Source organism: Megalobrama amblycephala, linkage group LG7 (genome assembly GCF_018812025.1).
Source record: "Megalobrama amblycephala isolate DHTTF-2021 linkage group LG7, ASM1881202v1, whole genome shotgun sequence".
NCBI classification, from domain to species: Eukaryota; Metazoa; Chordata; class Actinopteri; order Cypriniformes; family Xenocyprididae; genus Megalobrama; species Megalobrama amblycephala.
Window position 1 is genome coordinate 55,476,961 of NC_063050.1, and position 14,270 is coordinate 55,491,230.

At 34.9% G+C, this 14,270-nt stretch overlaps 2 protein-coding genes across 2 annotated transcripts in view; both read left to right on the forward strand.

Moving 5' to 3' along the window:
• The window catches only part of runx1 (RUNX family transcription factor 1), a 151,735-nt gene extending 145,737 nt beyond the window's left edge, over positions 1 to 5,998 (forward strand). Inside the window, 2 exon segments of the mRNA XM_048198166.1 lie at positions 1,705 to 1,830; positions 3,119 to 5,998. Coding sequence (XP_048054123.1) covers positions 1,705 to 1,830; positions 3,119 to 3,630 — 638 coding nt within the window. The 3' untranslated portion in view covers positions 3,631 to 5,998.
• Positions 5,999 to 13,124: 7,126 nt separating this feature from the next.
• The window catches only part of LOC125272954 (protein downstream neighbor of son homolog), a 9,569-nt gene continuing 8,423 nt past the window's right edge, over positions 13,125 to 14,270 (forward strand). Inside the window, exon 1 of the mRNA XM_048198167.1 lies at positions 13,125 to 13,640. Within this exon, the coding sequence (XP_048054124.1) occupies positions 13,269 to 13,640 (372 nt within the window). The 5' untranslated portion in view covers positions 13,125 to 13,268. The remainder of the gene's footprint in view (positions 13,641 to 14,270) is intronic.

Sequence of the window (14,270 nt, forward strand, 5' to 3'; positions counted from 1 at the left end):
CTGTGTGAGTGTTTGTGAGTGTGTCTGTGTGTGTGTTTGTGAGTGTGTGTCTGTGTATGTGTGTGTGTGAGTATGTCTGTGTATGCATGTGTCTGTGTGCGTGCATGTGTCTGTGAGTGTGTGAGTGTGTGTGTGTGTGTGTGTGTGTGTGTGTGTGTGAGTATGTTTGTTTGTTTGTGTGTCTGTGTGTGTGCATGTCTAAGTGTGTGTGTGTGCATGTGTGTGTGTTTGTGTGTGCGTGCATGTCTGTGTGTGTGTGTCTGTGTGCGTGCATGTCTGTGTGTGTGTGAGTGTGTCTGTGTATGTGTGTGTCTGTGTGCGTGCATGTGTCTGTGAGTGTGTGTGTGTGTGTGTCTGTGTGCGCGCATGTCTATAAGTGTGTGTGTGAGAGTGTGTGTGCACGTGTGTGTGTGTGTGTGTGTGCATGTGTGTGTGTCCTGTAAACCCTACCTTATGAGAACAAAATGCCCCACAAAGATGGCAATATCATGACATTTTTTGGTTTTCATAATGAAAACAGTTTATAAATCATAATAAATGATGTTTTTTGATGTAAAAATGCAAAAAGTGTTCTGTGATGGGAAGGTTTAGAGGGTAGAGGATAGAAAATACAGTTTATACAGTATTAAAATCATTATGTCTATGGAAAGTCCCCATAAAACATGAAAACCCAACATGTGTGTGTGTGTGTGTGTGTTTTTGTGATTTGAGGACACAAATTTGTATAATGACTGGTATTACGACGTAAACATGAAATATGAGGACATTTCATGAGTCCTTATATTTAAAATAGCTTTAAAAACATACTAAACATTGTTTTATTAAAAAAGTAAAAATGCAGACAGTTTCCTGTGATGGGTGGGTTTAGGTGTAGGGGGTGAAAATGTACAGTTTGTACAGTATAAAAACCATTACGCCTATGGAGAGTCCTCACTAAGATAGCAAAACAAACCTGTGTGTGTGTGTGTGAGTGTGTGTGTGAGCCCAGTAAAAAATGAGTCCCGCTCGCACCGGATGCCCGAATCCGCCTCCAGCCACCCACCCAGCCATGTGTGACTCCTGCTCCAGATCACAAGCCCTGAGCCTGGGGAGGGAGGCAGGAAAAGAGGGGGCTTCTGGGGGGCCTGGCAGCGGGCCGCGCTCTGGCTGCACTTGAAACGGGCCGCGCACTCTTTGGCCGCTGTGCATAATTTGCTTCCTCTCTGATGGCTCTCCCTCCCCTCCTGTCTGGAAGTCTGCAGGCTATCAGCGAGCGTTTATTAGACCACGGGGAGAGAGAGAGAGAGAGACAGACTCATACTGAGAGAATGTCTTCTCCGCCTCCTGCTCCTCTCACTCCATTATTCAGTGTCGTCGTGTTTGTCTTGAATACAGGAGGCTGATTTTTACTGGTACATAAACTACTGTTGTACAGGGTTTTTTTTTTTTCTTTTAAAGAAATTAATATTTTTATTCAGCACAGACACATTAAATTGATCAAAGGTGACAGTAAAGACATTTATTATGTTATAAAAGATTTCCATTTTAAATTTTTTCATCAAAGAATCCTGCAAATATCACAGTTTGGTTGTGTGTGTTTATGTCTGTGTTCTTCTTAGTAGCTATTAATAATATTTCTGTATTTTTGTGAGTGTGTTTCTTGGATTTGGTAGTGAAATGGAGCAGTCATAACATCATTTATTGAATATGAATGTTTGGTTTCAGATTCAAGGCAGATGCAGACGTCTCCGTCCTGGTCGTATGAGCAGTCGTACCCTTACCTGGGCCCCATCTCCACCCCGACGGTCCACCCGACGACACCCATCTCACCCAGCCGCAACGCTATACACTGTGAGTTTTACCATGCCGCATGTCTAAAAAACATGATAATACCATGGTACTTCTTAAAAGGGGTTTATTAAATACTAAATAAAATTTCACCAGTGTTATTTTAGTATTATTTGTATATTTTTAATTAGCTTTTTATTATATTTTCATCATATATTTAGTTTATTTTTATTCGTTTTTTTTAAATATCACCAATTTAAGTTCCATTTATGTCATTTGAATCTGTGTTTTGAGTGAATCAATCAGGTGAACCAATGATTCAATGATTCATTTATAATGAATCAGCCGTTTGAACAAAGCGAATCTACTCATTTAGACATTTACCGCCACCTACTGGCAGTTTTAGTTTCTTATTTAGAGTATAATTTCATTGCAAAAATAGATTTAATATTTTGGGAATAGTTTACCCAAAAATGAAAATTCTGTTTATTTACATTTTCTCACCCTCGTGTTGTTGCAAACCTGTATGACTTTCTGTATTTTTCGGAAAATAAAAGGTATTTTTGAAGAATGTTGGTAACCAAACTGTTTTGCTCTGTAAATATATATAAATACTAATTCAGATGCTGCTTCTGAAAAAAAAAAAAAAAAAACTGAAGCCTAAAAGTTTGTGTAATAAATGCTTTGTTGAATCAAATAAAATATTTCTTTCTAAAGCTACTTTTTGTAATGTTTATTTAATGCTTTTCTCATTTAACACAATAATGACTTCATCTTTTGGGGGTAATTTGATGTGTGATTAATTTGCGAATAATCTAATTATTTAAATAGATTAAAAAATGTAATCGCTTGGCAGCCGAAATTATTTATATATATATAGCTTTATTTCGATTAACAAAAAAGTCTTTAATAGCTTTATTTTTAGTTATTGATAGTACACTGAAAAAAAATTATTTTCATGATTTGTTATCATAACGTTTTTTCTTCTGTCAATCAACTTCAGTAATTAATGTGGTTCAGATAACATAATATTTTGAGTTTCTGTTGATTAAACCAGTCGTCTTCATTGTATTAACTCAAATTTTTTTATCTCAATGAACTCAAAATTTTAAGGCAACCAGGTAACTTAATTTTTTAAGTTAAACCAACAATTCTTTTTTACAGTGTAGTTTTGTTTTGAACAACAAATTTAGTGGCTCAAACTCTTGAATAATGAAATTATCACACATGAGATCTCAGTCGTTTCTCCAAGACAGCAATTAGAATAAATAAGAATATATATTAGAACTTTTGGAGATGTTTCTCCTAAGATCCCAGCATCAATCTAAGCACATCTTTTGTTTTCCTGCAGGTCCAGATCTGACGGCGTTCACTGACCCTCGCGTCGGCCTGGAGCGTTCCTTCCCCTCGCTCCCCTCCCTACCGGACGGCCGTTTCTCGGATCCGCGCGTGCCGTACCCCACCGGGGCCTTTACGTACACGCCCACCCCCGTCACCAACGCCATCGGCATCGGCATGTCGGCCATGACGAGCCCTGCTGGCCGCTACCACACATACTTACCGCCGGCGTACCCCGCAGGCTCCTCGCAGGCTCAGGCCGGACCCTTCCAGGCCGGCTCGTCCCCGTATCACCTCTACTACAGCAGCGCCGCCGGATCCTACCAGTTCTCCATGATGCCGGGCGGAGGAGGAGGCGAGCGCTCGCCGCCGCGCATCTTACCGCCCTGCACCAACGCCTCCACAGGCTCCGCCCTCCTGCACCCCTCTCTGCCCAATCAGAGCGACGTCGTGGTGGAGGCCGAAGGAAGCCACAGCAGTTCGCCGACCAACATGTCGGTTGAAGCCGTCTGGAGGCCGTATTGACGTTTGAACAGGTCGACGGACAGTCGGCTTGACCAATAGGACGCAGGCAGCTGAATGAGGTGGTTTCTGATTGAAGCAATTGACTCAAAGGACGGACTTTTTCACAGCACAGCATGAGACTCGCTTGCTTTTTTTAAAGTGGATAGTTTGTAATATTATTATTATTATTATTATTATTAAAATTATTGTTGTTGTTGTTATTATTATTACTGTTGTTCGTCTCATCATCACTGTACTTTTATCAGTGCCTCTGTGTTTTATGTCAAACAAAACCTCACCATGTTACGTCTAAGGCCAGAAACGCACTCTACGCAAGTGTTTAAATGCACATCGCTAACGGATAACAAAAAGCCATCTCGATCGCAAAACTACTTTGCATAAATATAATTGTATATGCCATAAATTAAAACAATCAAAAATATTTTTATTGTACTGTAATGACTACTTATTGTTTTATTTTTGCTTTTTTAAATAATTAAATATTTAAATAATTAAATATTTTTATAAACATTGGTTCAGGTAACAGACACTTAATAAAAATAGTATCAGTTTATCTCTACTCAGTATTCAATTCGAGTAGCTGATATAAACGTGCAAAATAAATTTGCACAAACATAATAATATATGGCTTTTTTGGGGGGGGGGTTCCCCTTTATTATAATAGGACAGTATAGAGTGGACAGGAAGCAAGAGAGGGAAACGGGATCGGGAAAGGCCCGAAGCACAAGCTTTACATGTCGGCGCGCTCAGCACAGACGTAAATTAAAATATATAATAAAAGTGGTTTATTAGTGGTAACTTATTGTTTTATTTCTGCTGTTTGACAATAATACTTAAATATCGAAATAATTCAAATATTGGTTCAGACACTAGATATCAAATAAAACTATATCAGTTGATCTCTATTTAATATTCCATTCAGGTCACTGATATAAACATGCAAAATAACTTTGCATAAACATAATACTATATGATTTATTTTTTTTTTGGCCGATTTATGCCTTTGTTATGATATGATAGTATCATGGACAGGAAGCGAGATGGGATCAGGAAAGGTCCGCGAGCCGGGAGCCTGAAGTGCAACGGCATTACATGTCGGCGTGCTGCCCACAAGGCTATCGGCACCAACGTAAATTAAATATTTAATAAAAATAATGCATTTTGCATCCTAGTGGTTACTTATTGTTTTGACAATAATACTTAAATATCAAAATAATTCAAATATTGTTTCAGAAACTAGATATAAAATAAAACTATATTAGTTGATCTTTATTTAATATTCCATTCAGGTAGCTGATATAAACATGCAAAATAACTTTGCTTAATCATAATACTTTATGCCTTTATTATGATAGGATAGTATAGAGTGGACAATAAGCAAGACGGGATCAGGAAAGATCAGCAAGTTGGGACTCGAACTCGGGTCACCCGAAGCCAATGTCGGCATGCTGCCCACAAGGCTATCGGCACCAACATCAATTAAAATATTTAATAAAATAATGCATTTTGTAGCCTAGTAGTTGTTTTAATTCTACTTTTTGACAATAAGGCTACTTAAATATCAAATTATTATGTTTCAGACACTAGATATCAAATAAAACTATATCAGTTGATCTCTATTTAATATTCCATTCAGGTCGCTTATATAAACATGTCAACTAACTTTCTTTAAACTCCACCGTAACTGAGAAAACTCACCATAGAAGAAGACGATTTACGCTAACGTCCATTTTGCGCTATCATCCACTGCTTTCTGACACATTTGCGAATAAAATGATGCATGGAGTTGATCTTGTGTAGCTGGAAGCATTTGCATTCATGAACTTGCGTAGAGTCTGTTTCGGGTCTCGGTTGATCTGCAGTGTGATCCGTTCACAACTGGATGGATTAAAGTCAATTAACCGGCTCAATTGATGCCCAGAAAGTTTCCCGCCTCATTGTCGTCCCTCACTGCAGCCGAGGAGGAACAAAACACGCCTCTGCCAGCGGCGACACGCTCTTAAGAGTTTAAACAGACTTTTGACTCTTTACATTTCCAGGTTTACGAGACTTCGCCCGGTCGCTGCCTTTCACTGTCGTTCTCTCCGCAAGATTTACACGGTTTCTGCAATTTCAACCTTTCCGATTGATGCTCTCGTGTAATGGTTGGCTGGATGGAAGATGGAAGAATCACGAACCTGATTTTTTTTGTGTAAATAGATTGTAAATTACTTCAGAGGTTTGACACACGACACGGTTCTCAACTTCCACAATTGTGAAACAAGCAAAACCTTCTGGAATGCAGCTTATTTTTTTCCTTTGTTGTCCCCTTTCAACATTTCTTTGGAGAATATAACACTTTGTTGTGAAGAAACTGCTTATTTCTCTACAGTGAGTGGTGTCTTTATTAAGTGTGTGAATCGTTTCAAATCACTATCATGATACCTTGATTCATATAGCACAGACATTACATTCATACATACAATGAAATTGTCCAATTTCCATGGTTCCCAGTCCAAAAAATGTAGTAATACCATAGCAATTTTTTTTATCTTATAGAGACACTTTTTTCATTTCTTTTTTGTAAAGGTGATTTTGCCAGATATTGCCCATGCAAACACTCATGTTTCCTTAAAGGCACAATATGTAAGATTTTTGGATTAAAATATCCAAAAATGATTAGACAAGGGAACAGCTGTTTGGATACATTTATAGGCAGAAAACTAATCACTGTTATATAGCTCAACACGTTTAGTCTTATTGTTTGAATCTCGTTTTCTTGATTATATTAATATGATATTCTAAAATTTATCTATTTTACTGCAATCTGCGACAAGTGTCTCGTAGCAGCCGCCGAGCGAACGCACAGAGTAACGTCTTAACATCATTTTCAACAACTCAAATGTATCTAATATGATAAACAGCGCTGCGTAACCTCATACACCTGACTGGAAGAAGAGGAAGCAGCAACTGCGGCATAATAAAAGTCCCGCTTCTCGCGGGATGCGTTTTGCGCTCGTCTCTCATTAGCAATCGCTCCAGCGGCCTCGTTCAGCTCCAACACCCTGCTTCATACTACAGTAATGTTAAAAATCTCACCCATGACTGATTTCTGCTCGAGTCCCGTCAGATTCTTTTCCCGTGGCTCTGAGGTGAAGACGAGATCTCCCATGATTCCGCGCTCAATCTCGGTGTCATGAAGCTACGCCTTTGTTTTGAATAGGCGACCTCTAGTGGTGAAAAATTACATATTGTGCCTTTAAAGGATTAGTTCGCTTTCAAATTAAAATTTCCTGATAATTTACTCACCCCCATGTCATCCAAGATGTCCATGTCCTTCTCTCTGCCGCTTCAAAGTGTTCTACACTATCCCAGACGAGGAATAAGGGTCTTATCTAGAGAAACCATCGCTCATTTTCAAAAAGAAATTACAAATTCTATACGTTTTAATCATAAATGCTCATCTTGAGCTCTCTACTTCTTCTTCTCTATTAGAATTCCGGCAGTGTAGACACTGCTAAGTGTATTACTGCCCTCCACACGTCAAAGTTTGAACTAAATCGTCATATACAATATGCTAGTGCAAGTATATAACAATTAGTTCAAACTTTGACCTGTGGAGGGCGGTAAAAGAATGCGTAAATAAAATAAAAATAAAAAAATGCGTATGTGCGCAGGCACATATGATGTAGTCAGGGTTGCCAAGTCCGCAGTTTTCCCACACTGTTTCCGCAGGTTGTTTTTCATGTCCGCAGGTTGAAGTGATCCAAAATAAAATTATATTTAGCCCCTGGAATGCGAATTTTACCAGGGGAACCCCACCAAAAAGCAGCTAATTTTGATGTTAAAACCTGGCAACCCTGCTTGGCATGCATAGTGATGGGAGAAACAAAGCTTTTCAAAGCTTTGAATCAATTGAACCAATTTCTTTGCAAAATGATTCTTTGTTTCGAAGCGTTCGAAAGACCACACACTGGTGACCCCTGCTGGTCAAAACAGTGTAAATGCAACAAAAATTCATGCCAAAAATGCATAAAACAGCTTTTACAAATCCATTGCAAACATTTTATTGAACGTATAATCTATCAAATGCAATTAACTAATCATAAATATAATATGTATTATTTTATCAATTTTCTGGGCTTGTTTTGTTTATTATATGGATGGGTCAGCTAAACAGAGACTATTATTATTCCTTTTTAATTATACAAATACCTCATTAAGACGTCTGCAAATGTGTAAAACTCATCAGAGATCCGGTAATAGACACTTTTAGACACTTAAAGGGTTAGTTCACCCAAAAATGAAAATTCTGTCATTTATTACTCACCCTCATGCCGTTTCACACCCGTAAGACCTTCGTTAATCTTCAGAACACAAATTCAGATATTTTTGTTGAGATCCGATGGCTCAGTGAGGCCTGCATCGCCAGCAATGAAATTTCCTCTCTCAAGATCCATTAATGTACTAAAAACATATTTAAATCAGTTCATGTGAGTACAGTGGTTCAATATTAATATTATAGAGCAACGAGAATATTTTTGGTGCGCCAAAAAAACTAAATAACGACTTATTTAGTGCACTGTAAAAAAAATCCCGTTGTTTCTACGGAAAAATACCGGCAGCTGTGGTTACCAGAACAATACTGTAAAAATGACATCAAACCGTAAACATACTTACGGAGTTACATGTGAATTTTACATTTTAAATATGTATATTTAACATTGGATTTCAGTACACTGTAAAAAAAAATCCCAGTAAAATTTACGGTAAAATAACATATTTCATTAACTGATATAATGTTAATTTACCAACCTAATGAAGTACTAATATCTGTTTTGTATCTTTATAATACACTGACAGTCACCAAACCCAGTGGTGATAAGAGTCACATGATGAATCAAAGTTCATCACAAGCAGCTTTTCCACAAACTGAGAAGGACAATACTAATATATAGAAGGTGCACACAGTGTCATTCACACACACACTAAACACCATCATGGTAACATGCATGAAATTTTAAAAATGCAATAAACATTAATTTAACAACATTAGACATTACATAAAACCCTAATGTACATAACTGATTAGAAAAAAATGAGAAAAACTAAGAAGAAACAGAGTTATTTCAACAAAAATATATCAAATGTGAAGTGTCACGCAGGGAATTGTGGGAATGTCAATTTACGTTTTTTCACTGTAAATTTTACAATGAATTGTTATTTTTCACTTTCAAAAACTGTGAATTTAACGGTATTTTACCGTAAAATTACATTAAATGTACCGTTAGATCTATTACAGTTATTCACCGTATATAGTACGGAAACTTTCTGTAAACCAATTAACAGTTTTTAACCGCAGCATTTTTACAGTCTTTTACTGTTAAAATCACGGTCATTTTTTACAGTGTGATAGCCGATTTCAAAACACTGCTTCAGGAAGCTTAGGATCATAAATGAATCAGTGTATCAAATCAGCGGTTCGATACACTGATTCAGTGAATCTGCATGATTCATGGGTTAACAGAGATCGCCCCCCAGTGGTGAACCATTGAAATTTTGAAACGTTTCGAAACAGTTTTGACGTAACGAAGCCTCGTTTACTGAAATCACGTGACTTCGGCAGTTTGAAACACGCTCCGAACCACTGATCCGAAACAAAAGATTCGTAAAGGTTTCGAAGCTTCATGAACCAGTGTTTCAAAATCGTCCATAACTACACTGTAAAAAATCAAAAGTTGAGAAAGCAACTTTTAGGAGTTTAAGGCAGCAAACTTCAGCAGATTTTTGAGTTTTCTCAACTTGTTGTATTCAGTTTATACAACAAAAAGTTGAGAAAACTCAAAAATCTGCTGAAGTTTGTTGCCTTAAACTTTTACGTTTTCTCAACTTCTGATTTTTTACAGTGTAGTGATGCATAATACAGCGTTTTTAGTCATTTTTGCGGAACCGTGTAAATGGGGAATCTGAACAAACTACAAATAAAAAAAAAGTTTTTAGTACGTTTTGTCGTGTAAACGTACCATTAATAATGTAGCGAAGGGGGCGGGGCTATCAGACTTGTGTTGAATGTTGATTGACAAAATAACCTTCATAGAAGTGCATATATACATAGTGTATAGTGCGTCATTTAGGACATAACTCATGTCATCTTATGCTGATATGACAGGAACTCTTCAGCGTTTATCACCGCCTGTCTCTGGTCTCATGCATCTAAACTCTATTCTCGACCCATGAAGAATTTACACAGAGCAGCGGACGAGTCCCGACCTGCAGATACTACACAGATAAACGGCTCTCTCTCTCTATTTTTTACAGTGTTCCTTCCCCTCTATTTGTACTTCCCTGTTACAGCCCAGAATTACCCACAAGCAAACACACACAGACAGAAGCGCAGGAGACGGAGAGGCTAAATAAAGGCAGGCCTGTCGGACACTGCCGGACGAGCCTCGGCTATAATTGTGGTCTAGGAGTCGAGCCAAGGCCTATAAAATCAAATCGCCTTTATAAAAAGAGCTCAGGGTGTGAGAGCAGCATGTCAGCACCACACACAAACACACACCGCCGGCGTGTCTAGCGTGTGAGAGAAATACTTGGCTGAATGTGGTGAAAAATGAGGCTATTTCTAGTATTTCTAGTAATTGGAGCCTGTCTGATGCGACTTGATTCTTTTGGAAGGAAAGTCCACCAAACAAAAAGAAAATATGTTTGCAGCCATTTAGAGTGCAAGACAACTTTAAATGAAGTATTCCTTAGTATTCTAGTAAATGAAGCAAGCACTTAATATTCCATTCAGCATAATTATGCAAAACAACTGCATAATTGTAATGGTATATCAATTAAAATAATTAATAAAATATTCATAGTGCATTTTTTTTTGTATTGTAGCTACTGATTACTTGTTTTATTTCTGCTTTTTGACGATAATTAAATATTTAAATAATTAAAATAAAATAAACATTTCTGTTTTTTATTTTTATAAAAATAATTGAATATTTAATTAAATAAATATTTAAATAAATATTGGTTCAGTTATCAGACACTTAAAAAATAATATCAGATATTAAAATAATTAATAAAATATTCATAGTGCATTTTTTTTGTATTGTAGCTACTGATTACTTGTTTTATTTCTACATTTTGATGATAAATACATATTTAAATAATCAAAATAAAATATAAATTTCTGCTTTTTTGATAAAAATAATTGAATATTTATTAAAATAAATATTTCAATAAATATTGGTTCAGTTATCAGACACTTCAAAAATAATATCAGATATTAAAATAATTGATAAAATATTCATAGTGCATTTATTGTAGCTACTCTAATGATTACTTGTTTTATTTCTGTTTTTTTGACGATAATTAAATATTTAAATAATTAAAATAAAATAAACATTTCTGCATTTTTGATAAAAAATTAATTTAATATTTAATTAAATAAATATTTAAATAAATGTTGGTTCAGTTATCAGACACTTCAAAAATAATATCAGATATTAAAATAATTAATAAAATATTCATAGTGCATTTATTGTAGCTACTCTAATGATTACTTGTTTTATTTCTGCTTTTTGACGATAATTACATAATTAAATAATCAAAATAAAATATAAATTTCTGCTTTTTTTTATAAAAAATAATTGAATATTTAATTAAAGAAATATTTAAAGAAATATTGGTTCAGTTAACAGACACTTAAAAAACAATAATTAATAAAATATTCATAGTGCATTTTTTGTAGCTAGTCTAATGAATACTTGTTTTATTTCTGCTTTTTGACAATAACTGAATATTTAAATAATTAAAATAAAATAAACATTTCTGCTTTTTTGATAAAATAATTGAATATTTAATTAAATAAATATTGGTTCAGTTATCAGACACTTAAAAATAATATCAGATATTAAAATAATTAATAAAAATGAATTAAAAAATAATAAATAACTAAAATAAAATATGAATTTATGCTTTTTTGATAAAAATAATTAAATTTTTAATCAAATAAATACTGGTTCAGTTATCAGACACTTAATAAAAAATAATATCAGAAAGTAACTTATGGGAAACACAGAGAGTTCACATAAAAAAGCAGAAAGAAATGAAGAATGATCATGTTTTTGTAATTAAATGAAAAGAAAAGAATATATATATGGCTTGAACCTCTTACAAAATGATCAGTCTTTATTTGAAACAGTTGAAATAAACTTTAAATACAAATATAAATCATAAAATGCATATTTGTATTCTGCAGGGTGAAAACAATTATTGTATTTTTGTTTTATAATACATGTTTAATTGAGACGTGTAAGAAAATCATCACGTTAAAGTATGGAATTGCAACAATATAACATATTTAACACAAACACAGTAGTTATAATGCGAATATCGATTTTATTTGACATGTACAAATTTAATTGTTTTAACATGCATTTTATTATATTTTAAGAAAAAGTTGAAGAATAACCTAAAATGTTCTCCTAAAATTAGTGCCAAATGTGTCACTGGTCATCATCAAGTGAATATGAAGCAGCTCAGATCATTTAATGAGAGATATTTGAGATCATATTGAGACAAATAGAGAACCTTTTTGCAAAGCTGATTTTGTGTTTTCATGTAAATATATTCTTTAAAAATACAAGTCCAGCCTCTATATTAGTATAAAAATGCCCAAATTTTCCTCGGGGTCAGAGGTCACCCTCAGGCCATTCATCACGCGTGTCATCGTTCCTGAGCAGCTCCAGGATCGATATGAAGTGCCATCATCCCTGACAACTCATCCATACCACAATATTCAGCTCCTGTCATTTCACTGTGTGATTAATCACAAATGCAAATGATGAATAACGAGCAATTAATCGTGACATTCAACCATTAATCTACAGGCTGACATACTGAGGAGTGACAGAGGAAGTTTAGCATCGTGTGGTTATAGAAGTGAATAAATTAGACCGGAAATATCAGCTAAATTATTTTAGATTGTTAGATAGGCCTATTTTCGATGAAGTACGAGCAAAACTAATTGTAGACTATATAAATGTTTTTATATATATATATTAGCCATTAATATAAGAAAACAGACATGAAACAGCAGTCGTTTTACTGCCATAATAAATGTATAAACTGAATAGATTCATATAGACTGTTTATTTGTTAGACAGCCCATAAATATTTTACGTTCTTTATTATTTTTTCTTGAAACAGTAGAGACTTTACATTTGTTTGTTTTTTTATTGAATATTAACAAGAACAGTTTTATAGTTAACAAACAAGAGTGCATATAACCATACATGTCAAGGGTAATATAAAAAACAGAAAATAGAAAACAAAAGAGGAAGAAAAAAAAAAGGCATTTTACATGAAAAAATTGTATATATTAAACAACTGTATAGTTGTTATTGCTTTCAAGTTTTTGCTTTTGGATATTGTCTCTAAATATATTTTAATATCTATTTTAAATTACATTTTTTCCATTCCATTTAAGACTTTACATTTGTCGGGTGTTTCGCTAGTACGCCAACACGCTCATTTGCGTCATCACGCAACGTGCTTACGCAATTCCGTTACGCGCGAAATTTTGAGCGAACAAAACAATCGTCAGAAGATCCGCCGCAGTTCCCGCTTCACACACACAATAACCGACGGAACCGATCGCGATGGCGGAGTTGGGCTGCTACTCTCCCAGCTTTAAAAAACCGTCTGATGTTCTTCGGATGCGACGGAAGCGCGCGCGGAGCGAAGGGCCCAACAGGAGGACGTCGAGTCCGGTGGTGTCGGTGGACGGAGTCCGGCCGTTCTCTCCGGGGCCGCTGTTGAACGCACCGGGCCGCACGAGCGGCGGCGTGAAGCGCAGAAATCCTTTCGCGAACATCGAGAACACGTACAACAGCCCCAAGAAACGAGCTTTATCACACACAGACGGCTGTAACGGCGCTCTGGACGGGAAGAAGGCGGCAGCTGCAGTTCTGGACGGGAAGTTCAGAGAAGAGCTGTTCAGTACCGACCAGCGAACACAACACCAGATAAAGGTACATCACGGTCAACGGTTATTATATTATAACTATATATTTTCATGAGACTGACATTATTTTACCAGTAGGACACTTCAATGTACATGTCAATACCATGATACATCATTTTCCCCATATGTATGTATATGAATAATCATATTGGGGACGTGCCATGATTCATAACCATTAATAATAACAATGTTATATTTTAACTCCGTGTTTCTTTTTCACATAATATTAGTATTTATTGTTTTTATGTTTTTCATCATATTAAATTATATTTTTATATTAATTATTTAATTACATGCGATATTTATAATTTATATATTTTTTGATAAATATTTTACATTTTATTAATATTTCTATTTCTATATTAAAAATAGTGTTATTCTATTTTTATGTAGGTATTTATAGTTTTTTTCAAATAATTTTTATATTTAATTATTTACAGTTATTTACAGTTTATACATATATATATATATATATATATATATATATATATATATATATATATATATATATATACAAAAAAAAAATCATATTTAGGACATGCCAACATAATAACAATGTTGTATTTTAACTGTTATTCACATTTCTTCTTTCTTTTTCATATACTTTTTCACATATTAGTTTTTTTTTATCATATTA